The 27,485-nt window shown below is 40.2% G+C and overlaps 1 protein-coding gene across 3 annotated transcripts in view; it reads left to right on the top strand.

Moving 5' to 3' along the window:
* Positions 1–3,066: 3,066 nt before the first annotated feature.
* Positions 3,067–27,485, top strand: part of PLCXD3 (phosphatidylinositol specific phospholipase C X domain containing 3) — a 201,378-nt gene continuing 176,959 nt past the window's right edge. The window contains exon 1 of one of the 3 annotated variants that reach the window (XM_086361570.1): positions 3,067–3,240. In XM_086361570.1, the coding sequence (XP_086217696.1) occupies positions 3,138–3,240 (103 nt within the window). In that variant the 5' untranslated portion in view covers positions 3,067–3,137. Of the gene's footprint in view, positions 3,241–5,937; positions 6,090–6,480; positions 6,629–27,485 lie in introns of those variants that run through there. The other 2 variants (XM_086361572.1, XM_086361571.1) reach the window with 2 other exon arrangements.

Genomic DNA, 27,485 nt, shown 5'->3' with positions numbered 1-27,485 from the left:
TTTCCTGTGTCAACTTGGCTAGGCTATGACCCTCACTAGTTTTGTAAAACACTAGTCTAGATGTTGCTGCAAAGGTATTTGTGGATGGAATTATTTGCATGTGCAATTATTTGACTTTGAAAAAAGCAACTTACTTTTTATAATGTGGGTGGGCCTCATCTAATCAGTTGAAGGTAGTAAGCGCAGACAGGTTTCCCAAAGAATTTTGTTTCAAGGCTGAAACATAGAAATTCTACCTGGGCTACCAGCCTGCTGACCTGCCTTTCAGATTTGCCAGCTCTCACAATTATATGAGTCAAGTGCTTAAAATAAATCTTTCTATACATCCTTATGTTAGTTGGCCAGTTAAGGCCAACTCTTTGTGACCCCATGGACTGTAGACCTCCAGGCTCCCCTGTCCATGGAATTCTCCAGGCAAGAATACTGGAGTGGGTTGCCACTCCCTTCCCAGGGGATCTTCCTGACCCAGGGACTGAACCTGGGTCTCCTGTATTGCAGGCAGATTCTCTACCATCTGAGCTATACATCTGTATCTACATTTATATCCATATTTCTGTGTCTCTTGGAAACCCTGACTAATACAGTGGGCAAACTAGAGAACAGATAAATTATATGATATTCCTAATATCATTTAGTAAATAATGACAGAGGTATAACAGAGAGATGGGGAAACTGGGTCATAAAATTGCCTAAAATACTGACTGTAAGTCTGGGAAAGAAATTCATAAGCTATCCACTTTCATCACTGTTTTTTCTAGTGGATTGCATGCAGTGAAATGTGAAGTTTCATGGAAAACCAATACATTAGAAAAAATCTGAAGTTTGAAGCAGATAAAATAGAGGAGGGATTGCTTATTTGCTTTACAAAAGATAAAGTGTACCTTTTATAAATTTATTTTTTAATTGGAGGAAAATTGCTTTACAGTGTTGTGTTAGTTTCTGCCATACAACAATGCAAATCAGCCATAATTTTACATATATCACCTCCCTCCCCTCCCCCACCCCACCCCTCTGCATCATCTCAGAGCCCAAGGCTGGACTTGCTGTGTTATATAGCAACTTCTCACCAGCTATCTATTTTACTATTCTTGAGAGAGGCAACTTTTCTCAACATTTAAGGTGGTTTCATGTTTTTGTTTTTTGTTTTTTTTAATGCCAGGTTCCTCTGTCCATGGGTTTCTCAAGAATACTGGAGTGGGTTGCCATTCCCTTCACCAGGAAATCTTCACAACCCAGAGATCAAATCTGGGTCTCCTGCATTGCAGACAGATTCTTTACCATCTGTGCCACCAGGGAAACTTTAATAAACATAGATCACACATTTTACATGATGCTTTGCTGATAACAAAGCTCTTTCATATGTACTCTTTTCTGGAAGCTTCACTGCAAATCTCTGAGTTACTGTCATCAGTTTATGATGGAGACAAGCAAGGCTGACAGAAACTAGGGGACTTGCCTAAATGACTCAGAGCAGCTGATTCCCAGATCTGAGCTCACCTCCTTGTCCGGCAATGATGCCTATGGAGCATCAGCATTAACCTGAAGGGTGATGTTTGTAGGTCTCTTGACCAGGAATTCCACAGTAAGCTGAATTCTTACTCTAATCAGAAGGATATGTGAGTTCTACTGCGCTAACAGGAACATTAAGATTTACTTTGGAAGAAAAAAAATCCCAATATATCTTCCTCATTCTTAAAGATATCCCTATCACATCCTTTTTCAACTGTGAATTGATTCTAAGGCAGAATAGAAAATCTGATTTTTTTTTCTTTTTAATGCTATCTAGTTTACTGAAACTGTTTATTCGCATGTTTTATAGCTCTTTCTCCTACCTGGGTTTTCATTTTCCCAACTTAACAGAATGTACTTTAAGAAAAGGACTTTGCATCACTGGATCAAAGAACAGAGGCATCTGTATTACATCTACATTTACTGGTCTGCTAAGACCCCACACATTTTCAGTCTGTTGCTTATCATACCTACCCAGGCCACCCCTGGATTCATCACATTTGTAAGATTTGATTTCTCTCCTGTTTCACATCTGAGAGCAGGTGGACCAAGACAGTTCTTTGGAGGCTCGACAAGTGATTTCTCTTGAGAGAGGTGCCTCTCTCTAATCTGCCAAGGAATAAAAATTCAGACAATCACATAGATCATTTTGAATGGTGCCAAATAAATTCCACCAAACGCAGTAGTATTGCCAGTTGGCAATAATTACAACATGTCACTGGGAAATGTGGTGATTTTCTTCTAACATCAGGCTTTAGTCTTATCCTCAGTGTCACAAAAATGACAGAGAGAGGACATAAACAATTTTCTCCATAGATATAGCACGCATTTCTCATATTCAGGGAAATGGGGGTGAAGTGCTTCTTTACCTTGAAATGACTGGAACAGGATGCCAGGGATTGAATGGGTACCACCTAGAACTTAACTGATCTCTTCTGACAGCACACTTGTCAACTACTCCAAAAATTAAGCAAAGTGGTGAAGAAAGACCACCATTTTGTTGTCAGCAAGGCTCTCGGCCCCGGCTGAGGAAAGAAATAACCTGTTGTAGCTTACGAAAGGAAAAGCTCTTCAGTAAGAATGGAAAGTCCTGAAAGCAAGTATGAGAGTCTGCTCGGGGGAGGTAATAGCATCCCAAAGTCTTCTAGGATTTTAGCTTCAACCAGAAGATTGTCTTTCAAACATAAGCAAGACCAGGAAGTCACATTAAAGGGCCGAACAAGATCGTGGGCGAAACAGCTGTGTGAACCAAGTTTAAAAAAAAAAAAAAAAACACACATAACAAATAATAAGAAGCCAAGGAATGCTGTAGAAATGGCGAGAAAAGACAGAGACGCATAGGAGGGATAAGAAGGGAGGAGGGAGTCGGGGAGGGAGCGGAGAGAGGAGAAAGCTGAGCGCGGACGTCAGGAACAAAAGCTCCAGCGGAGTCTGGCGGAGGCACTAAGGGAGCATGGGGTGTTTTGAATAATTATTAAAATTAGCATGTGTCTGCGCCATCCTGTGGGTGTGGCGCACAGCGGAGTGTAAACTCTAGCGGGGCTGGGAGCAAACACTGGATTAGCGGCAGCAGCCTGCCAGCCTGCCCGAGGAGTGTGAGGACCAGCGCGCGGCACACCGACCGCACGATGGCCTCGTCTCAAGGGAAGAACGAGCTGAAATTCGCCGACTGGATGGCAACTCTGCCGGAGAGCATCCACAGCATACCCCTCACCAATTTAGCCATCCCAGGTAGGCGCTCAGAGGCTGCCGCCGGGGCGCTCGGCGTCCGCTCCACCTGCCCCGCCCTGCTTTATCTGCCACTAAGTGGTAACTTGCCAAGATGCCCACTGGAGGCAAACTCGTCTCCACGGGTGGGTCTCGGGCCAGGCGAGCGCGTGCCCGGGCGCCTCCGGCCTCCCAGCGCTTTCCCAAACCTCTGGGGACCGTGGCGCGGGGAGTCAAGGTGACTGCTTTTCCATGGGTTTTTGAAGCAGGTTGTGTTGAGAGGGCTGGGGCAGGGGAAAGGCTTGGCTCTACGATGGCCCCTCGTACCCCAGCGCCCCGCCTCCACAGTGTTCCCCCCGGAGACGGGTCTGGGGACGATTTCTGGGGCTGTGGGATGATGGTGGTCTGCGAGCGCGAGCCGCTGTCCTAAGGGCTCGGCTCTAGTCCGTGGACCTCCGACTCCATCTCTGTCACGGAATCAAGAGAATTTGGTGGATTTCTCGGTTAGAAGCTACCCGAGTCATTAATATTCGTCCCTAGTCTCCTTTGAAGAGACAAAGCGCTTCCCAAAGAGTGATGAAAGTTCAGGGACCGCAGGCGGCTTGATCGATGCCCTTGACCTGGAGCTGAAGGGGGGAGAGGAATGTAGGGAGCCGTTTCCTGATCTGCGTGGACCTAGAGGGCCTGGCCGGGTGGTCACCATCTGGACTCTGGTCCAAGGGCAGTGAGCAGCGTCCAGCGCGCGGGTCAGGAAAGCAAACCCGCGTGGACCGTGCATTTGTTGCTCGGGACAGAAGCCAGGCAGGGGAACCTGCGTGAACTGCGGCGGAGGGGTGGGCTTCACCGGCAAATCTTAGGAAAAAGATGATTGCGCTGGTGTCCAGAGAGGCTAGAAAGAAGGAAGCCTCGGCAAAGCGAGGAAGAGACTGGAGGGGTCGGACGCTTCAACGTGAAGCGCGCGACTTGGACCAGAGGACTGGGCAGGTTTCTGGGGGACGGGGGCGCAGCAGACCCTAGTTCGGATGTGCAGGGGCAGGGTGGTTTCAGGACGGTATACTACGGTGACAGCTGGGTTCACAGCCATACTTCGTTGACTTTTCGCTTGGGCTGAGAGTGCAGATTATCTCCCTGACCCGCCTGACCCTTCCAGGATTCGGCTAGAGGGCAAAAGACCGACAGGTAGTTCATCCCTCGCCTTGAGCTATGCCTGGTTATCAAGTTCAACCTTCTGGTCTACCTTCTCTAGCTCTTACCCATCCGGCGCCCTCTCTCAGCCACTGGGGGAAATCATGCTTAAAAAAATTTTTTTTCTTTTTTCTTTTTTTAAGGGGAAGATGGGTTTTCTTGAAAATCTCTAACCAGTAGCACTGGAATTGATCAGTAACTGAAATCAATGGTCTTTAGTCAAATGGATGTTTGGCGGTTATGACAGACACAGGCTCTGAGTGCCAGCCCTGGAAGGGAAGGGTTTGTCCCCTCTTGCCCTTCTTCAGGAGGGAATTTCCCAAGAGCCCAGGTGTCTCTAAGGAAGAGAACAAGCCAGCTTCTCCGCTCTGCATTTACCCTCCTCCTGGGTGAGCCTAGGGATTGCTCTTTTGAAGGAGACAGTAGAAACTACAGAACTTTGTTGGCAAAATTCCACTCTCACTTCCACAGGCATTGCTATCCACTTTTCTTCCTTTTTATTTGGTCTTTAGACAGGTACTTTCACATGGTCTTACCTGAGCATTTATGGAGGCCTAAAAGGTAAGAAGGGCAAGGAGTCTGATGCCAGCTTCCTGACAGGTGACTCTCCGGAGACACAGGGAGGTTAAAAGCTCAAGCTCACATTGCAAGTTCTGAGGGATGGCATGATATCATGTCTGAATCTAACATACATTTTTATAATACTTCACTTTTCAAAGCCCTAACATATAACCCAGATAACAGAATCCTTCCCCAAACCTTGTGAAGCAAGTGATGCTGATAAGTATTAACTCCATTTCACAGATACGAAAGTTGCATTTCAGTGAAGGGAAATGACCTGCTATCAGTTCAGTGATATGATCTTTAAATATGGTCCTTAGAAAAAGTATCTAGGAATTTTGGAGGGAAATGCTTTGCGGTTTGGATCTGGGTGATTCTGCAGCAACAAGTACTAATCAGGCTGAAAGGACAAGGAAATGAGGCATTGGCAGGAGTGAGAGGAATTTTCTTTTCTTCCCACAGGACAAGGTGGAAACCTGTGTTCAGAGGCTTCGATATTCTGATAGTTATACAGTAGAGACACAATAGCACTCGACACAGTGGGAATTTCCACTGCTTGCCTAATTCCTCTTAGTTTTATACTCAAAGTGGATCCCCTGCAAAGCTTTCCATTCTCATCCGCAATAATTCTGAGATAAAAACCCTATTTTACCCATCTCCATCTCTCAATTCCCCTATGATTTTGTAATGTAGGTTTGGCAGATCTACACATGTAAATCCAGGTTTAAAAATGGGTTTGGTACCTTACTGTATTACTCAAACTGTGAGAATTTTTGGAGGAAAAAAAAAGATGTTCAAACTTCTATAGTCAGGGAAGACTAATTGGAGACTATTAAACGCTAATGGAATAATTGCCTTAAAATCATGCTAATAGCTTCCTGGCTGCTACATGTTTACTTGGCCAGTTGCTACAGCTTGAATTAAGTAATTATCTCCACCATTTAAAACCACTTCTGATGTACCACACAAGGGTTTCTGTAGAAGGGAAGGGCTGCTCAGTCATCCTCTAAGCTTCAGGTTTTCTTAGGTGAAGCAACTGGAGAGTGAAGAGCTGTCTAATTATGAAGCCATCCTCTTGGGTCAGCTGACCTGCATTACCCAGGGCTAGTGCAAAGAACCGTCTGCAGGTGTGTGATATTCCCCCAGGTGTGCAGTTCTGGCATCTTTAAACTGTTTCTCAAGATGTCTGCATATTGAATACTTTCATAACCGAATTTCTGTGTCTGTTTTGCATTTAAATGGCATCATGATTTGGTATTGACTGGCCTAAAGAATTCAGTTAGTAATTGGTATTAGTAGTTTTACTTTGATTTTATTTTTCAGAGGAATGGTACTGTCAGAACGCCCTGACAGTTACTCAGATTTCAGTCTCATTTGTCTTTTCTTCCTATCTCTGATGACTCCAAGCTGAGTTTTCATTCATACATGCTTGCTTAACAGTATTCTGGCATTTTGGACTATGAATGATGCATCCTCTTACCATAAACAGGTTAGAGAGGGTAAACAGGGATGGAAGCTGGGAGACAAAGTGTTAAGTTCAGGTGAAGGTGAGTCTGATGAATTTCTGGCATCTTCAAAGCCGAGTTTTAACTTTTATAATCACGGTGCTGCCAGAACCATTGTAAAAGATCCATCATGGGAGCAAGCAAGCTGTTGCTTAATCTGAGTAAGTTGTTGCTGATCTGGATCTATGACAAGGAGTCATTCTGTCTGAAATCTAAAAAATCAGGAAGGGTTTTTATTTTAATGGGAAGGGTCTGTTATGCATTTGCTTATATGTGATGAAAGTCTTCTTCACATAATACAGTAAGTTGACCATGTAATACTGAAAGACTGGCTAGTGTTATGGGACTAGAGGCTCAGAAGGAGTGTATGTTTCCTTGGTGTCAGAGTTGTTTACTGAGTTGACCACCAGTTGGCCTGTGAGCAGGACCTGGGCAGTCAGTTTGCTTACCCTCTCCCCTGTCCTTGAAATGCACTTTTGGCCCATCATTTCCACAGTGGGAGCCATTTTCAAGGAAGCAGCCTTGAGAGAGCAATGTGTTATTGAGACCATCTGGACAGTGTATGTGGCTGAACCTTGTTAAGGCCTCCGTATAAACTTTTAAATAGGCACAGAGATCCACTTATCTTGCAGCTGCTTCCAAACAAGCTTCCTATGTAAGCTCCCTGATTATGAAACTTACCTACCAATCTGGAAGTCATCTGCCTTTCTTTGGTCTCGCCTTGCCAGTTTTCAAACCAAAACTTGAACAGCAATTGTTGACTATACTTTAGATAAGGAACACAGAAATGCTTCAGCAATCAATGTTCTTGCAGATTTTGTACACTCTTTCAGGAAATGCTAACACCAATGAAAAAGGGCAGTGTTACTTAGGGAAACAAGATGTGTTTAAAATAGCTCTGACTTCTGGGATCCTGTGTTGGCTTTTATTAGTTTTTAATTTCTTTCCTCACAGTGATCTCTTCTTGTTGTTCCTGGAGCCAACTGTTTTCCTTTTCCTTGTCATTTACTATTTCTATTTTGATTAGGACGGGATAAGATTGTCAGGGTAAATCTGGAACTGGGTCTAATTGTACAAGTTTCTTTTAGGAAGCAGGGTATTTTCCCCCATCATTTTAGTCCTTATAGTGATATGGAAATTAATCTTATTCAAATCAATCAAAAAGCAACAAAATTGTTTAAAATGACTAGCTTTCTTGTGCTGCCTGTTCAATTCCCAGTTTTGCTTTTGATTTTGCTAAAAAGAAAAAACTTAAATATCTGGAACATAAGTTTTACACTTTTGAAAATTTTTAATTGGAGCATAATTGCTTTACAACATTGTGTTAGTTTCTGCCACACATCAACATGAATCAGGCATCAGATCAGATCAGTCGCTCAGTCGTGTCCGACTCTTTGCAACCGCATGAATCGCAGCACGCCACACCTCCCTGTCCATCACCAACTCCCGGAGTTCACCCAGACTCATGTCCATCGAGTCAGTGATGCCATCCAGCCATCTCATCCTCTGTCGTCCCCTTCTCCTCCTGCCCCCAATCCCTCCCAGCATCAGAGTCTTTTCCAATGAGTCAACTCTTGGCATGAGGTGGCCAAAGTACTGGAGTTTCAGCTTTAGCATCATTCCCTCCAAAGAAATCCCAGGGCCGATCTCCTTCAGAATGGACTGGTTGGATCTCCTTGCAGTCCAAGGGACTCTCAAGAGTCTCCTCCAACACCACAGTTCAAAAGCATCAATTCTTTGGCGCTCACCCTTCTTCACAGTCCAACTCTCACATCCATACATGACTACAGGAAAAACCATAGCCTTGACTAGATGAACCTTTGTTGGCAAAGTAATGTCTCTGCTTCTGAATATGCTATCTAGGTTGGTCATAACTTTCCTTCCAAGGAGTAAGCGTCTTTTTTACATATGTCCTCCTCTTCTTGAGCCTCCCTCCCATCTCATCTCTCCTAGATTGTCACAGAGTATCAGGTTTGAGCTCCCTGTATCATACAGCAAATTCCCATTGGCTATAAATTTTATACGTGGTAATGTATATGTTTCAGTGTTGCTCTTTCAATTCATCCTTCCCTCTCCTTCTTCCATTGTGTCAACAGTCTGTTCTCTATGTTTACATCTCCACTGATGCCCTGGAAAAAGGTTTATCTGTACTATCTTTCTAGATTCCATATATGTGTGTTAATATATGTTTGTTTTTCTGACTTGCTTCACTCTGTATAATAGGCTCTAGGTTCATCCACCTTATTAGAACTAACTCAAATGCACTGCTTAATTTATCCTATTGGGGCTCTTCTTGTTGAATTGAACTGAATCATCACCTATTACTAATTAATATAAAGTGATACTTGTGACATTTTTGAGTTTGCAAAGTGTTTTCTCATGAACACACATGCTTTTCACATGTTCTGTCAATAATCTCCTTGCTACTCAAGGCCTGAGGAGATTATTGATCCAGGGGCCAGCAGCATCAGCGAACATGGGTGCTTGGTAGAAATACAGCACCTCAGACCCCAGCCCTCAGACTGATTTAATCCCAAGCTGTATGTTAACAAGATCCCCAGGTGACTGCATACACATTTAAAGTTTGAGAAACACTGCTTACCGTATCTCTAAGGGAAACCTTTATGTAAGTGGCAGAACCAAATTTAAATATGCTTCTTTGATTGAGCTCTTTCTAATGGACCATGAAGTCTATCTGTGAATGTTCAAATTTACATTTAGGCTTAGAGCCAGAGCCCCATATCTGACTCAAGGCTAATGGCCCAGGTTGGGAACATTTCTGATAACTGACATTACAGTTCATCATGCACCTTGAACAATAAAAATGAGTTAATTGCTATTTAAGTGTTCAAATTGGGTCACTGTGATAAATGTAAAACCTTCCTCCCCATTTCCTTAAAGCCCTGATGCTCTTTGATACCAGCCATCAACAGCACTTAAATTTAGCCCATCTGGCAATGCTAGTGGTCACTAATGACAATTTAGGAGACACTCTGTATTGGTTCTTTGTCCATTTGGTATCATTTTTGTTGTGTCATAGGACCAGCTACTTTTGTTGTATTTATAGGCCATAGGTTTGTTCACCTTATCTATAAGCTTCCGTGGTGGCTCAGACAGTAAAGAATCTGCCTGCAAAGTGGGAGACCTGGGTTTGATCCCTGGGTTGGGAAGATCTCCTGGAGGAAGGCATAGCAACCCACTCCAGTATTCTTGCCTGGAGAATCCCTTGGACAGAGGAGCCTGGTGGGCTACAGTCCATGGGGTCGCAAAGAATTGGACATGACTGAGAGACTAAGCACAACACAACACAAATTTCAAGCCCCTTTGAAGTAATAGTGGCATCATAAATGCAAACTGTAGTAATAATCAGCACCAGACAGCCATCAAACACAAAGGTAAATGGTGAATTGTTTTTTAATAGGAAGAAAATGATCAGTCTTTGTATTTGTAAACCATACCTCATTTATTTAAATCATGATTTACGTGGATTTGAAACATGCATAACTGTGGTTGTAACTCACTTGATTTTAATTATTTAGCATAATCCAGGCTCTGAAAGAGTTAAATTTTAAAAAAGAAACTTCAGCTTGCTAAAATAGATACATTTATATGTTACAGCTCACACACTTTACTCATATGAAGATTTCTCATATCCTTATGTAGAGTTTATTTTCTCCTGTGTAATTCTAACCCTGCCTAATCAAAATAGAAAGAGGAAGTTACAAAGAGGAAGAGTAAAGCTGTTGAGTGACATATATTGGCTATAAAAATAGGCAATATTTTTGAAGGAAGACTAATAAATAAGGATATAGGTATCCTTACATAAAAGGTAATGTTCCCTAAATTCTAAAAGTTCCAAAGTAAAATCAGAGTCATGTTAATTGTCAGTTTTGATCCCTTCCAAGTACCTCCTTCATGGACTTCTGAATAGTTCTAGAAATCTCTGGACAAATTCTTAAATTGTTTTTTTAAACCAGTTTCGTGGGCTATCACACACTGCAATTTTCCTTCTTTCCTGTTTTGGGGAGGTTATGGGGAGTTGTCATTTTTGCTGCTCTGACATGTAGAGGAACTGTACTTCTGTAGTTTTACACTCAGAACTCCACTGCTGTTGGCAGTCCCACCAGAGCCTGTGCTGTGTCTGCAAAGGCTCAGCGTTGAGGATGTTAATGTGTAAAAAGGGCCTTGGATAGGATTGCACTGTGGTCAAAGGCTCCCAGAGCTGGGTCCCCTGCTGTGGAACATGTGGGTGCCAATCCTATGGCTGACTCTGTCTGCCATCTCCACTGAAACCATGAGTGCCAACACTGCCGGATCCTATCAGTTCTTTTGCTTTGTATGGATGCCAGCAAAAGAGTTCTTTGATTTATGTTGATTCTTTTGGTGCTGCCACCTTGCCCTAGGACTTAGAAATGAGTTTATGAGAGCCAGGCAGAGGACAATATGTAGGATACATTTTATTCTGTACTCTACATCACTCTCAGTGTTAATTCACTCTCTGCATGCACATATACATATGCATGTATGTGTGTGTGCACGCCCATAGGTGTATCAACTTTCTGTTAAGATAACTTCTTTTCTGAGAACCTTCTGAATAGATCCTGTAAGTGGGCCTCTGGGCCTACCTAATTAATCATTCCTCCAGGCAGATCCAGGGTAACAACACAGCTGGATCCATACTGTCCCCAGTGAGCAGCCTGGGACAGTGTAAATAGAGCCAAATCATCTGATAGACCTAAAGTAATTACTAACACCTCCATTGCTTTAAAGCACATAAATAAGTAATCGATGCACTCTGAACCTTCAAGAGAAGGTTAAGTCTCATACACACATAGGCATGTGTTTTAATTATCAATGGTTAAAGGGATCAGCTCCGTTAATATGGATATTTCACCTATTAATGTTACCACCAATGAGACTTATCCATTACTATTGCCCATGGACACTCAAGGAACTTCTGGGTACAATCATGTAATTTATTATCCTCAAGAAGCTTATAGATTCTATTACCTGTCTCTCAAGGGTTAGGATCAGTCTCAGAAGATTGAGGACCGGGAAAATATGTAAATCATATACTCTAAAAGGCAAAAAAATGTGAGAGAGAAATTTACCCTGGTTCAGATGATATCCGGCAACCAGACACTTTCTACAGTATCATATGCTTTTATTATGCTCTGTTAAGAGAGGAAAATGGGTCAGGAAGACAGGCAGGAGGAGATAGTTAAACGTCCTTGAGAAACTGCCAGGATTAGTCACCTCCGGAGATCAGGTACTGAAACAGATGGCCCACTGCTTTGTTAGATGTGCTCTTGTTTTGTGTCTATTTTTCATTATGGATCCTGGGAGTGGACAACTCTTAGACCACTCCATCTTTAATGTCAGCTAATTTTATGTTTCACATAGAAGAATTCTTCTTTTGAATTAATTTTTATGAAGCAGTCATGTTTATCCTGGTCAACATTGTAAATGATGGTTGTGTTCCTTGATTCACTTGGAGAATTTTTATTTCATGAAAGAAAGTGGACTCCAGTGAATGAATGACAGTCTTAGTTGCCTGGGAGGCTTTCCTGTAGGTCTCCTTTGACTTCTTGGCTGGTGCAGAGGAAGATGTACTTGAAGGAGTCCTCATGGGTAAATGGGAACCTATCTCAATGCACATCTCTGACTATACTTCTCTGTTACCATGTGGAGGAGGAGGAGGAAGGAGGAACTAGGCTGCCTTAGTACAGAATTAATCCAAGCACCCTCCTGCTATGACCTGCCCTGGGCTTTTCTGAGAGAAAAAAAACTGGTCGAGGGGTTGTAAAGATTCTGCTTTGAGAGTTGCTAGAAGGGTAGGCTACATAACTGTCACCCCTCGTGTTCTCATTTCCCAACATTAGAGTTTCATTCTTGAAAATGTCCTTTATTCTCTTGTCTTACTCTTTTCTGTTCTGCTTCCTTGGAAAAAAGTCCAACTTAGTCAAACTTTTTTTTTTTTTAAATCTATTCCAATCCCAGAAAACTTCAATGGTTAAATATTACTGAAGTACACAGCCTGGATGGTTCCACTAACTAGAAATTTCTCACCATGAATCTTACACATCAATAGTAAATTCAGTTTTCTACTCTCTGAGATAATAACTTCATACTTCTTCTTACTTCTCAAATCAGTATCTCCTTCCCACCCCACTTTAAACTTATGACTTCACCTCTTATTTTACAGGAAAAGAAATAGATGCAAACAGACATGAACTTTCTCAGTTTCCCACCATTAACCCACCAACCTACTTGCATCTATTTCTGCATATTCTGCATTTTCTTTAGGTAAGAAGTCATGGATCTTTTTCTGCCTGAATCCAGCTTTTCTACTTGTGGTCTGGATCCCCTTCACTCAGATCTCCTAAGTTTTACCCCCAGTTTATTCCCTCCCCTCCATAATTATTTTTCTCTACCACTTCTGGATCATTCCAGTCACCACACAATCATACTTTATTACCCTTCTTAATGAAATAAAAATCTCTCTTGACTCCACATCTGTGCCTCTATCCACTGCACTATTTCTCTAGTATTTGTGAAAGCATTACCTCTGTCTTCAGGTTGTTATTTCCTTTCCTTGCCTACCCCATATTAATGTTATTTCACTACCACTGCACTAAAATTGTTTTTTATCAAGGTTGCCAGTGATTTTTTTTTTTTTTTTGGATAAAGCTAAGGAAAGTTATGACCAACCTAGATAGCATATTCAAAAGCAGACACATTACTTTGCCAACAAAGGTTCTTCTAGTCAAGGCTATGGTTTTTCCTGTGATCATGTATGGATGTGAGAGTTGGACTGTGAAGAAGGCTGAGCGCCGAAGAATTGATGCTTTTGAACTGTGGTGTTGGAGAAGACTCCTGAGAGTCCCTTGGACTGCAAGGAGAGCCAATCAGTGTATTCTATCCTGGGTGTTCTTTGGAAGGACTGATGCTAAAGCTGAAACTCCAGTACTTGGGCCACCTCATGTGAAGAGTTGACTCATTGGAAAAGACCCTGATGCTGGGAGGGATTGGGGGCAGGAGGAGAAGGGGTCAACAGAGGATGAGATGGCTGGATGGCATCACTGACTTGATGGACATGAGTTTGAGTGAACTCCGGGAGTTGGTGATGGACAGGGAGGCCTGGTGTGCTGCGATTCATGGGGTCGCAAAGAGTCGGACACGACTGAGCAACTGAACTGAACTGAACTGAGTGAGTAATTAATTCTTTATCATTTTATTTGACTTTTCAACATCATTTGATATGACTGACTGCACTCTTCTTGAAACGTTTTCCTCTTTTGGCTTCTTTTTTTTTTTTTTTTTGAAACCCTGGGAATTCATTTCTTTCACTCCTCACAATCTGTATGTTTTTTCCTGGAATGCTAGGACATAATGACTATTTTATTGGCCCTCTGAATAGTCCCTTCAACAATGACATTTAAGAACAAGCGAAAATTTTAGTGGAACTAAAGAAAGCAAAACATATTAAATTATGTAGACTTCGTAGAAATGTAAAAACAAGTAAGCCTTACATGAGTTTGGATTTTGCAGCTCTTTCGGCTTCTTAAGACACGTGTGTATGAGTGTGTGTGTGTGTGTGGTTAAAAAACACATGACATAAGATTTACCCTCTTAATGATTTTTTAAATGTTTAGTATTCTTAGTTCTAAGCACAAAGGTATATAGAAAATCTTTATAACATTTCATCTTGCATGACTGAAATGTTATACCCATTAAACAGCAACTCATCATTCCTCTTCTACTTTTTACTTTGATGAAATAGCTACCTACGTCATATAAGCAGAATAATGTAGTATTTATCCTTTTGTGACTGGATATTTCACTTAACACGGTGTACTCAAGGTGCATTCATGTCGTAATATATAGCAGAAATTCCTTTCCTTCTTCACAGCTGGGTAAGGTCCCATTGCACATATATACCGATTTTGTTTATTCATCTTTCAGCGCACTTTGAGGTTGTTTCTGTATCTTGACTATTGTGAATAATGGTGCAATGAACTTGGGGGTGCTAACATCTCTTTAATAGCCTCTTAAAATTCTTTTGGTTAAATACCCAGAAGTAGGATTGCTGGGTCACATAGTAGTTCTATTTTTAACTTTTTGAGGACACTGCATTATTGTTTTCTGTAGCAGCTACATCATTTTACATTCCTACCAATAGCGAAAAGTTTCCAATTTCTCCATATCTTCACCAATACTTATTTCTGTTTTTTTTTTTATAATTACCGTCCTAATAAGTGTGGATTTATATCTCAGTGTGGTTTTGATTTTTATTTCCTTGATGATTTGTGACTTTGAACAGCTGTTGGTGTACCTGTATTTGTTATCTTGCTACTTGGTGGTAAGACTTAATGATGTATTTTGAAAATTAATCCCTTACAGATATATGATTTGTAAATATTTTCTCCCATTTTATAGGTTGCTTTTTTACTCTATTGATTGCTGCTTCCTTTGCTCTGCAGAAGTTCTTTAGTTTCATATAGTCCCACTTGTCTATCTTCTATTTTATTTCTATGCTGTTTATATCATATTCAAGAACACAACATCAATGTCAGAAGCTTTTCCCTCATGTTTTCTTCTAGAAATTTTACAGTTTTAGGTCTTACATTTAGATCTTTAGTTCATTTTGAAATTATTAGTGTATGGTCCAGTTTCATTTTTCTGCATGCAGTTACTCATTTTTCCCAACACATTTGTTGAAGAGATGAACCATTCATCATTGTGTGTTCTTGACACTTTTCTCAAAGATCAGCTGACTGTGTTTGTGTGAGTCCACTTCTGTGTACATTTTGCTCTGTTGGTCTATATGTTTGGCTTTGTGCTAGCATCATACTTCTTTGATTGCTTTATCTTTGTAATATGCTTTGAAATGCGAAATGTGATGCCTCCAGCTTTGTTCTGTCTCAAGACTGTTTTGTTTATTTGGAGTCCTTTGTGGTTCCACAGTAATTTTAGCATTGTTTTTTTTTCTGTTTCTGTAAAAATAAAATGCCATTGGGATTTTGATAGGAATTGCTTTAAATCTATTAGATTACCTTAGATAATTCGGGCACTTTAACAAAACTAAGTCCTCCATCCACCAACAAGGGGTTTCCTTTTATTTGAGTCTTGTTTAAATTCTTTCATACATGTTTTCTGAGAACAAGTCTTTCACATCCTTGGTTAAGTTTATTTTTAAATATTTTATTCTTTTTGATGCTACTATATCTAAGATTGTTTTCTTAATTTCCTTTTGGAGTGCTGATTTTTAGTGTATAGAATAAAGGTGATCTTCATATGTTGATTTTGATCCTGCAACTTTACTAAATGCATTTATTATAACAGTTTTTCATTGTTGTTGTGTGTTAGTGTACAGCGTGAAATGAACAAATGATAAAATGAAATAAGAACAGTTAATTTAGGCAGAGGAGATCCTTTAAAAATGCAGGCTCTGGTTTCAAATACCTGAGGTTTGTAGCCTAGCTTTGACATTTACTAGCTCTGTGCTTCAGTATTCTCAGCTAAAACATTAGGATAATAACAGTACTTCATAAGCTATTATGAGTACTTCATGGTATAATACTTCTTAAGTTGTTGTAAGGATTAAATGAGGATATGTATAAAGTATCTAAGAAGGGCTGGCATACATGATGTTACCTACTCATGTTTCACTTGTGATTTTCAATCCCAATGAATAATCTTCAGAACAAAATAGAAAGTGAACATGAAAGTCACTCAGTCCTGTCCAACTCTTTGTGACCCCATGGACTTAGTCCATGGAATTCTCCAGGCCAGAATACTGGAGTGGGTAATGTTTCCCTTCTCCAGGGGATCTTCCCAACCCAGGGATCGAACCCAGGTCTCCCACATTGCAGGTGGATACTTTACCAGCTGAGACACAAGGGAAGCAGAAGAAAATAGAGAAGATTGTAATAAAAAATGTTTTCAAATGTGTGTTCAAGCTTTTGTGCCAAGGCAATGTATATCTCTAGGTACTAAAGAGGGGAGATGATAAAATATTACAGAACGGAGCAATCATTTCTAGAGATTTTGAAAATGGAGATATAAAAATAATGCAAATGTCACAGTGTCCAAAAGAGGAAAAATAGACCCCAAGAAATTCATATGGTAATATCCGAATGATGTGTAAGTGAATAAAAAATGAAGTGATGATAAGGGCTCACCCTTCCTGTGAAAAGTGAATCAGTTGGGAGGCATGGGACCCTGACTGCAGTCCTGGATCCGCGACCAAGTGCTGGACAAGTCAGTTAACTCTGCTGGTCCTGTGGTGTTACATCTGTAAAACTGCTCAGCAGTTAATGTTGTGGACAAACTTGCCTCAAACCATGGCTCTGCTGTTTACCAGCTGACTCAGGGGAGCCACTGAAAACCCTCTGAGTTACAATTCCCTCAGTTCCAAAATAGAGATGATAGTACCAACCTCACATCCTCTGTTGTGAGGAATCAATAAAATATATAGTATACTTGTCACCGGAGAAGGCGATGGCACCCGACTCCAGTACTCTTGCCTGGGAAATCCCATGGACGGAGGAGCCTGGAGGGCTGCAGTCCATGGGGTCGCTAAGAGTCGGACACGACTGAGTGACTTCACTTTCACTTTTCACTTTCATGCATTGGAGAAGGAAATGACCACCCACTCCATTGTTCTTGCCTGGAGAATCCCAGGGACGGGGGAGCCTGTTGGGCTGCCATCTATGGGGTCACAGAGTCAGACACGACTGAAGCGACTTAGCAGCAGCAGCATACTTGTCACAGAATAAATGGTCAATAAATATAACTCTTTTTTTTTGTTATCATTCCATCATGTATAATTCACTTCATTTATTTGCTAACAAGGTGGTTCTTGTCTTTGTAAGATCCTTTTCCCTCACCTCCCTTTAGTCACAGCTTGTTGACTTTTTCCTTTGTAGGCTCAGCCCTGCCTTAGGCTCCACACCCAGTCCAACCCTTGGATAAGTGAATGTGAAGAGGACTGTTTCATTTCACCAGTTTTCTTCTTGCATCTAGAACTCAGCTTCTAATACAGCTGGATACTGAAAAATCAACTGTCATGGGAGGGGCACACATGAGCAGCCCAGAGCAAGGAATGGAACTTCCCACAGGTGGAGATGTTGGCCAGGTAGACTCAGTGGCAAGTTATTGGGAGAATATCCATATCCAGAGAGGACAGTGTTCAGCAATACTTTTGATCCCGCACAGGGAAAAGGGTCTAATATATGGATAGAGACCCTTAAGAAACCTACAAGCAGATATCTCAGAAACACAGGGAAACCTCAGACACGCTGAACTTCCTCATATGAAGTTTACTTGTCCAAGTCAGAGCTTTGGACACCATCTTAGACTTTCGCTCTAAGATTAAGTTCTTAGTCCCAAGCTATACCCAGATCCTAGGAGAAAAATTCTGTATGATCCTTCCCAGTCCCACCTGGTCCCTGAACACCTTGTGCCTGACTGAGCTCTCTTTCACTATGATTGATGAGAAAACTCCCGATTGTTACAAGTTGATACATTATTAGGCAACAGAGCCTAAATTTTAAATTGATTTTTAAATGTGAAGATTAATTAGAGCTATTTTGACAAGCTTTAACAAGAGTGAAACTAAAAAAGTTTTGAAATATAAAATATGTAAGAGCAGGTCCATAGAAACTTGACTTAACTGTGGTCTGTGAGAAAAAGACCTAGGGCATGTAGTCAACAGGGAGCTGTCAATCAGTGGCAGAGCACACAATAATGTGTGTGCACATTGGGCTGCTGTGCCAGATGTAGTTCACAGAGCAAGGGGTGTAATAGCCTGGCTGACCCTATACTGGGCAGAGCCATCTGCAACATGGAGCTCTGTTCTGGGCTTCAAACTTTCATGGATACTGTGGAAAGTTGCAGAGTTTTGGGGGAGCAAGGGGTTGGGATTGTGGGGAGGGTTTTACCAAGCCATTGACTTTGAAGTTTCTGGAAGCCACCTTACATGGGAAATATAGCCAGCTCTCTTCAAGCACACAGAGAGGTCTATGAAGTTCTAAATTAAAGCAACCACAAAATAGAATTTAAAGGGATGACGCTTTTGGAAAGCTAAAAGATAAGGAGAAACCTTTTATCAATGTGATTTTTAAGCAGTGAACTTAGCCTCTCTAGGAGAAGTGTGTAAAAAGAGGCTGATTGGTTATCTTCCAAACATCTGCATTTATTAATACAAAGCATTTGATCCGGATGACCTCTAAGGCCTTTTCTGCTTCTGTGACACTGTGATAATGGATAGGTTGTTGTTGTTTAATTGCTAAGTCATGTCTGACTCTTTTGAGACCCCGTGGTTTGTAACCCTCTAGGCTCCTCTGTCCATGGGATTTCCCAGGCAAGAATACTGGAGTGGGTTGCCATGCCCTCCTCCAGGGGATCTTACTAACTCAGGATTGAACCCACATGTCCTGCATTGCAGGCAGATTCTTTACCCCTGAGCCACCAGGGATGCCCCATGGATAGGTTACTTAGTGTCTCATAACATCAGTTTCTTATATGAAAACAGGAGTAAGAATTGTATTCATTTTTATGATTGTATGAATCAAGTCACTGATCACTATTTCTCCCTTAACCCATTTTCCACATGTAGCATGTTTCTGGTCTTTTCCCTTCATTTTTCATAAAAATTTACTTATTGTTTTAGTTGCCTAGTAGAATTTAGCACTCTCTCCTAGCAGACAGGATATAAATTGAAAATTGAATATAGCGGGAAGAAAGCCCTATTTAACACCTGACTGTTATTTCCAGGGCCATTAGATTAAGAATAATATTTTGGCATATCAGTAGATAGAACTGATTTTTCTCTAGTGTCAGTGTAATTACTGAAACTGACCGCCTCTGACAGAGAGGTGCAGACTCCCAGCTGCAACCATTCCATTACCCTTACATAGATTGGGATCCCCCGGGCCTTTCCTGAAGTCAAGATGCCAGAATGACCCTAAGGACCTGACTTCCATCAAAGCTCTTGAAGGCGAAAACAACAAGCTTGAGATACAAAAAGGTTTTAAAGAATATTTTTTTCCTTAAAGCTAGCTCACTCTCCGGGCATTTCGTTATGTTAACGGACTGTTCATCTAAAGACTGTTTCAACGATGCAGTGGGGTGCACTATAGAATATGGCAATGGTAAATATCAAAGAGTAGAATAATGGTTGCCAGGAGCTAGTTGAGAGGAGGGAACACTGGAGAGTTGTTTAGTGTAAATAGAGTTTTAGTTTTTCAAGATGAAAAAGTTCTGGAGACCTTTTGCACAGCAGTGTGAATATGCTTGACTGTATTGAAATGTACAGTTAAAAGTGGCTAAGACTGTAAGTTTATGTTTGCTTGTTTTTTTGTTTTTTTTTTTACTACAATTGAGAAAAAAATTTGCACAGTCAGATCAAGTTTTATAGTTTTTGACATAAGTGCCTGGAGGCTTGCTATACAGTTTTCTGCAGTGTTTGTAATTCTTTAAGGCTCTAACATCAAGAAAAAGCATTGCTCCTGGCTATGAGGCTAATAATCTTGTTTTTCCCTCTTTGTATTTCATTCATGATTTCACTGATTGAAGATGGCCAAATCATATTAACTTCTTAGGTCTCTGTTTCTTTAGTGTGATATCAGACTAATGCACTTTGTCCTCTCAGGTACCCTGCTGGTGAGGGTTAATGAAATAATATACGGATGCTTTCAAATTCCTTATATTGGAAACATCTTCCTGGGTTTGTGAAAATTTAGGATTCACATGGCCCAGAGTTACCTGCCAAGGTCAGTTTCTCTTCTTGGATGGAATCGGTGGTACCATATTTTAACTTGGACAAGATTAGGATTCATTCATTCAGAAATTCATACTAAACACGGAATATGTTCCAGGCTGTTCTGTTGTTTTTCATTGTCCAGTTGCTAAGTCGTGTCTGATTCTTTGTGACCCCATGGACTGCTGCATGCCAGGCTTCCCTGTTTCCCAGAGTTTGCACAAAGTCGTGTCCGTTGAGTTGGTGATACCATCCAACCATCTCATTCTCTGTTTCCCCCTTTGTTCATAGAATTCTCTAGGTGAGAATACTGGAGTGGGTAGCCATTCGCTCCTCCAGGGAACCTTCTCAACCCAGGGATCGAGTCCAGGTCTCCTGCATTGCAGGTAGATTCTTTACCATCTGAGCCATGAAGAGGGACACCAGTGGTTTGTTATTGTTGTTTAGTCACCTGGGCATGTCCAACTTCTTGTGACCCCGTGGACTCTAGCCCTCCAGGCTCCTCTGTCTGTGGGATTTCCGAGGCAAGAATACTGGAGTGGGCTGCCATTTTCTTCTCCAGGGAATCTTCCCTGAGCTAGGGATCAAACCTGTATCTCCTGCACTGGCAGGCAAATTCTTTACCACTGAGCCACCAGAGAAGCCTTTCCAGGCTGTTCTAGGGGCTGGAAATAGAGGTAGAACAAGCTTAATTGGGCAATTCCATTTTAGTAGTAGACAGGAGATTGTAAGCAGCCCCAGAGAAAATGACCCTTTTGTAGGATTTACCTAAACCAGAGGAATCATATTGATTTTTGTTAAAATATCTGGGATCTAGGTTGTAATAAGTTCCCTTGGAGGACTTCATTTTTTGTTTTCACATTAAAATGTGGAAAACGAGCACAATCGTGGGGACCCATCCTATACTCCCAAAGTACTCTTAGGCTGTTGTTCACATGGAGTGAGAGCCAATTAAATGGTGTAGATTTCAGGGTTTATTCTAGAGAGTCTCTGTAGCAGATGAAGGCCTGACCTTACCATCTTCCACAGGGATATTTTTGTAGACTTATTCCCTTCTCTGCATGCCAGAACATAGGATAAGGGAGGTGGGCTGTGGCTGAGGAGCTCATCGTAGAAGTATTTCTCTCTTCCTTTAACCTTGTTCCACTTGCCTCGTTTCTTATACCACCTCCTTCCAGGCCTCCTGACTTTGCTTGCAATCATATTACACTCTTGACTTCCTTTCAGGCTCAGTTTCAGGCACTGACCGAGGTAATAAAATAGTATTTATCCTTTTTCCTGGCCCTTTGAGAAGCTGTTGATCTAGTTGGGGAGGATTTGCTGAATTTTAAGGTCACTCTGCATCGTGGAGGAAGTGAGAAAGTTGTTTAAGAGGTAAAAGATAGTTGTTGGTTTTGCTTTTTACCTGTGAATCCAGAAGTATAATCCAATTCATTTTCAGTAGGCTGAAAAGCTCTCCCACAGGCAGAACTACAGTTTCAGGAGATGCAGCTGAAAGTACTATTCAGTAATATCATAGGAAAAGATCATAAGAATAACTACCATTTATCAAAGGCCTGTCTTCTGACAATAACCTACACATATTAACTCTAACTCTTATAATAACCCTGTGCAGTCAATACTATTCCCATTTTACAGACATGTGAACAGAGAGATTAAGTACTTGTGTTCAAAGATGTATTAGGTGATGAATACAGAGACCTGTCAGGTTTTAAAGCCTAAGAATTTTTTTTTAATTAGGTCTTATATCCAGAATAAAACTCCTAGGTCTTGAGTAGCAGTCTTCATTTTTCCAAGATTCTCTTCACTGACAATTATAAATGATCTTTTTCTCTGTTCTTTTTATTTAAGCACAAATTTATTTGAGCCCTTTCAAAAACAATTGGTATTTGTGGATTGAAATGTTTTAACTTACCTTTCCATTAGGCAATAAACTTTAAAAATGTACTCAGATATTTTCTTAAACACTTAAACAAGTGTTAATGTACTCAGATATTTTCTCAAACACTTAAGCAAATAAAATACCAAGACTAATGGAATTCATTCACTCATTCAGCAAGAGTGAGATTAAATATTTGCTTTATGCTTAAACCCCAAGTTATGTTTTCCCTTCACACCTCACCCCTGTAAAATGTCATCATACATTTTCCTACAATGAGAAAAAAGCAAATCCTGTAAGTGGAAAAAAAAAAAAAAAGTTCAGTGTAGCCACAACAGACTCTTAAAGGCCTAAGTGGGGCTTCAAACCCCAACGTTGTATTCGAAAGGACACCGCTGAAGGCTTCCCAATGGGTGAGACACTAGGCCTTGACCCTGGGAGATGGCATTTTGATTTTTATTGCTTTTCTATTGAGAGTTTAAAGACATTCTCAGCATATTGTTTTCAAGGGATTTTTCTTGGCTCATGTTTGGGTAAAAATTATTTTTGTTTCTGCTGAAAGGCCTCTTTTCTACCAGAATTCAGAATAGAATATGACAAAGCTTTGGCTCCTGTCTGTTTGTGACATTGCTGACAGTCGTAACAAATACACTTTCCCAAACTTTATGGCATTTCAATAGGAAGTTAAATGAAATAAATCCATTTTACTAGCTTTTTTTCTTCATTAAAAAGGATAACTTGTGGAAACAACAGTTAACAATTGGTTTCTATAATTCTAGGGAGGGTGTTAGATGTTTTAGCAAATATTGGCTAACATTTATATTAATGCACTCATGGGGTCACTTTTTTAAGTTATAGAATTTGTCCCTCTAAAGATAATACCATGATTAATTTCAAATATTTTGAACAGTTTTTTAAGGACCATAGTTTTTCTCTCTCTCTCTTTTTTAGCAGAGTACTAAAGACCTGTGTAATTTATCCAGCTTATGATACAGGATTATGATTATCATTAGCATTGTTTATTAAACTACATACCATACAGAGATATTTAGAAGAAGCCATTGGTATGTTCACAGCTGTTGGTGCATATCCCTGCTGGACTGGACATCTATATTTTTAAGTTTTTGTGTTTGATTTTTAGGGTTTTTTTGATTTTTAATCTTTTAACACGACATTAAAGTTACCATTTTAACCATTTTTAAGTGTATAGTCTGTAGCATTAAGTAAACTCACATTACTCTGCAAACTATCACTACCATTCATCCACAGAGCTCTCTCCTCTTCCTCAACTGAAGCCCATTAAACACTGACCTCCCCCTTCCCCCCTCTTCCCATTCCCTGGCTATCGCATTCATCCTACTGTGTCTATGCATCTGACTACTCTAGGGACTTCATATAGGTGGACTCGTATAATATGGTCCTCTTTTGAATGGCTTATTTCACCTAACACAATGTTTTGAAGGTTCGTCTATGTTACAATATGTGTCAGAATTTCTTTGCTTTAGAAGGCCGAATCGTAATGCTTTAGATCTGAATGGATACAAAAACAAGACCCCTACATATGTTGTCTACAGGAGACCCACCTCAAAACAGGGGACACATACAGACTGAAAGTGAAGGGCTGGAAAAAGATATTCCATGCAAATAGGGACCAAAAGAAAGCAGGAGTAGCAATACTCATATCAGATAAAATAGACTTTAAAACAAAGGCTGTGAAAAGAGACAAAGATGGTCACTACATAATGACCAAAGGATCAATCCAAGAAGAAGATATAACAATTATAAATATATATGCACCCAACACGGGAGCACTGCAGTATGTAAGACAAATGCTAACAAGTATGAAAGGAGAAATTAACAATAACACAATAATAGTGGGAGACTTTAATACCCCACTCACACCTATGGATAGATCAACTAAACAGAAACTTAACAAGGAAACACAAACTTTAAACGCTACAATAGACCAGTTAGACCTAATTGATATCTATAGGACATTTCATCCCAAAACAATGAATTTCACCTTTTTCTCAAGCACACATGGAACCTTCTCCAGGATAGATCACATCCTGGGCCATAAAGCTAGCCTTGGTAAATTCAGAAAAATAAAAATCATTCCAAGCATCTTTTCTGACCACAATGCAGTAAGATTAGACCTCATTTACAGGAGAAAAACTATTAAAAATTCCAACATATGGAGGCTGAACAGCACGCTGCTGAATAACCAACACATCACAGAAGAAACCAAAAAAGAAATCAAAATTTGCATAGAAATGAATGAAAATGAAAACACAACAACCCAAAACCTGTGGGACACGGTAAAAGCAGTCCTAAGGGGAAAGTTCATAGCAATACAGGCATACCTCAAGAAACAAGAAAAAAGTCAAATAAATAACCTAACTCTACACCTAAAGCAACTAGAAAAGGAAGAAATGAAGAACCCCAGGGTTAGTAGAAGGAAAGGAATCTTAAAAATTAGAGCAGAAATAAATGCAAAAGAAACAAAAGAGACCATAGCAAAAATCAACAAAACCAAAAGCTGGTTCTTTGAAAGGATAAATAAAATTGACAAACCATTAGCCAGACTCATCAAGAAACAAAGGGAGAAAAATCAAATCAATAAAATTAGAAACGAAAATGGAGAGATCACAACAGACAACACAGAAATACAAAGGATCATAAGAAACTATCAACAATTATATGCCAATAAAATGAACAACGTGGAAGAAATGGACAAATTCTTAGAAAAGTACAACTTTCCAAAACTCGACCAGGAAGAAATAGAAAATCTTAACAGACCCATCACAAGCATGGAAATTGAAACTGTAATCAAAAATCTTCCAGCAAACAAAAGCCCAGGTCCAGACGGCTTCACAGCTGAATTCTACCAAAAATTTAGAGAAGAGCAAACACCTATCCTGCTCAAACTCTTCCAAAAAATTGCAGAGGAAGGTAAACTTCCAAACTCATTCTATGAGGCCACCATCACCCTAATACCAAAACCTGACAAAGATCCCACAAAAAAAGAAAACTACAGGCCAATATCACTGATGAACATAGATGCAAAAATCCTTAACAAAATTCTAGCAATCAGAATCCAACAACACATTAAAAAGATCATACACCATGACCAAGTGGGCTTTATCCCAGGGATGCAAGGATTCTTCAATATCCGCAAATCAATCAATGTAATACACCACATTAACAAATTGAAAAATAAAAACCATATGATTATCTCAATAGATGCAGAGAAAGACTTGGACAAAATTCAACATCCATTTATGATAAGAACTCTCCAGAAAGCAGGAATAGAAGGAACATACCTCAACATAATAAAAGCTATATATGACAAACCCACAGCAAACATTATCCTCAATGGTGAAAAATTGAAAGCATTTCCTCTAAAGTCAGGAACAAGACAAGGGTGCCCACTTTCACCATTACTGTTCAACATAGTTTTGGAAGTTTTGGCCACAGCAATCAGAGCAGAAAAAGAAATAAAAGGAATCCAAATTGGAAAAGAAGAAGTAAAACTCTCACTGTTTGCAGATGACATGATCCTCTACATAGAAAACCCTAAAGACTCCACCAGAAAATTACTAGAACTAATCAATGACTATAGTAAAGTTGCAGGATATATACCACATTTTGTTTAGTCATTCATTTGTTGGTGGATACCTGTGTTGCTTCCACCTTTCAGCTATTGTGAATAATGTTGCTATGAATATTGTTGCACAAATATCAGTTCATGGCCCTACTTTTGCTTCTTTTGAATATATTCACAGAAGTGAATTGCTAGTTTCTATGGCTAGTTCTATGTTTAATTTTTTTGAGGTATCTTATTCTTATAGTTTTGATATCTCACAGCCTTTTTATTATCCTTATTTTCAAGAAACTTTACCTAAGTAGTTATACCTCTTTCTAGTTTGCTGTTTATTTTCTCTTAGCTGAAGAGGGATTTAGCTAACTTGATTACAGTTGTGCTAGAACAGAAGTAAATAGACTCTGAGGGACATTGAATTCAAGTTTATCAGCTTTAGTATATAAATTTTATCATATATATTTTATCACTGAAAAGTTTTATATACATTCAAAGTATATAATTGAGAGTGTTACCAATGGCATTTTAGATAATTAAGATAGTAGAAGTGGTGATTTCTAGATAAGTAAGATGCTATAGGCACTTGAATTAAGATGTCTTAATGAAATTAAAAGATGCTTACTCCTTGGAAGGAAAGTTATGATCAACCTAGATAGCATATTAAAAAACAGAGATATTACTTTGCCAACAAAGGTCCGTCTAGTCAAGGCTATGGTTTTTCCAGTGGTCCTGTATGGATGTGAGAGTTGGACTGTGAAGAAAGCTGAGTGCCAAAGAACTGATGCTTTTGAACTGTGGTGTTGGAGAAGACTCTTGAGAGTCCCTTGGACTGCAAGGAGATCCAACCAGTCCATCCTAAAGGAGATCAGTCCTGGATGTTCACTGGAAGGACTGATGCTAAAGCTGAAACTCCAATACTTTGGCCACCTCATGCGAAGAGTTGACTCATTGGAAAAGACCCTGAAGCTGGGAGGGATTGAGGACAGTAGGAGAAGGGGACGACAGAGGATGAGATGGCTGGATGGCATCACTGACTCGATGGATGTGAGTTTGAGTGAACTCTGGGAGTTGGTGATGGACAGGGAGACCTGGCGTGCTGCCATTCATGGGGTCGCAAAGAGTTGGACATGACTGAACGACTGAACTGAACTGAATCTAGATATTTGGCTTTCCTGGTGGCTCAGTGGTAAAGAATCCACCTGCCAATGCAGGAGACTCAGGTTGGATCCCTGGGTCAGGAAGATTCCCTGAAGAAGAAAATAGCAACCCACTCCAGTATTCTTGCCTGGAAAAATCCCACGGAGAGAGAAGCCTGGTGGGCTACAGTCCATGGGGTCACAGAAGAGTCATGACTTAGCTAAGAAATGACTTAGCAACTAAATAACAACAAATTTAGATACTGTGTGTGGTTATATGTTCCAGTAATGAACCAAACATTGGATGATATTCGTAGCAGAACTTCCTTGGAAATTCATGAATTATTACTAGTTATAGATGCTTATTATCTATCTGTGTGAGTCCCTAAGCACAGGTCTGGATTAACATGTGGGAATACTGAGTGAGTCTAGATATTGAGTATAAAATGGAAATATAAGCCTTTGTGCATCTGTCAAAAACCAAACAAAGCATAATTTACTGGTAGTACAAATGGCCTTAATAATAGCCAGTGATTTCACTCAAAATAAATAAATATTGATAAATACCATGGCCACATGGAAACGGAATATAATCATCAGTTTGTCATGATTATCAAACATCATTTTTAGCCATGAT

The sequence above is a fragment of the Bos grunniens genome, chromosome 20, assembly GCF_055505025.1.
Source record: "Bos grunniens cultivar Pamir isolate PY7600 chromosome 20, Bosgru_T2T1.0, whole genome shotgun sequence".
In the NCBI taxonomy this organism is placed as follows: domain Eukaryota; kingdom Metazoa; phylum Chordata; class Mammalia; order Artiodactyla; family Bovidae; genus Bos; species Bos grunniens.
Note: the sequence above shows the minus strand (reverse complement) of the source record. Positions and strands in the feature narration are given on the sequence as shown.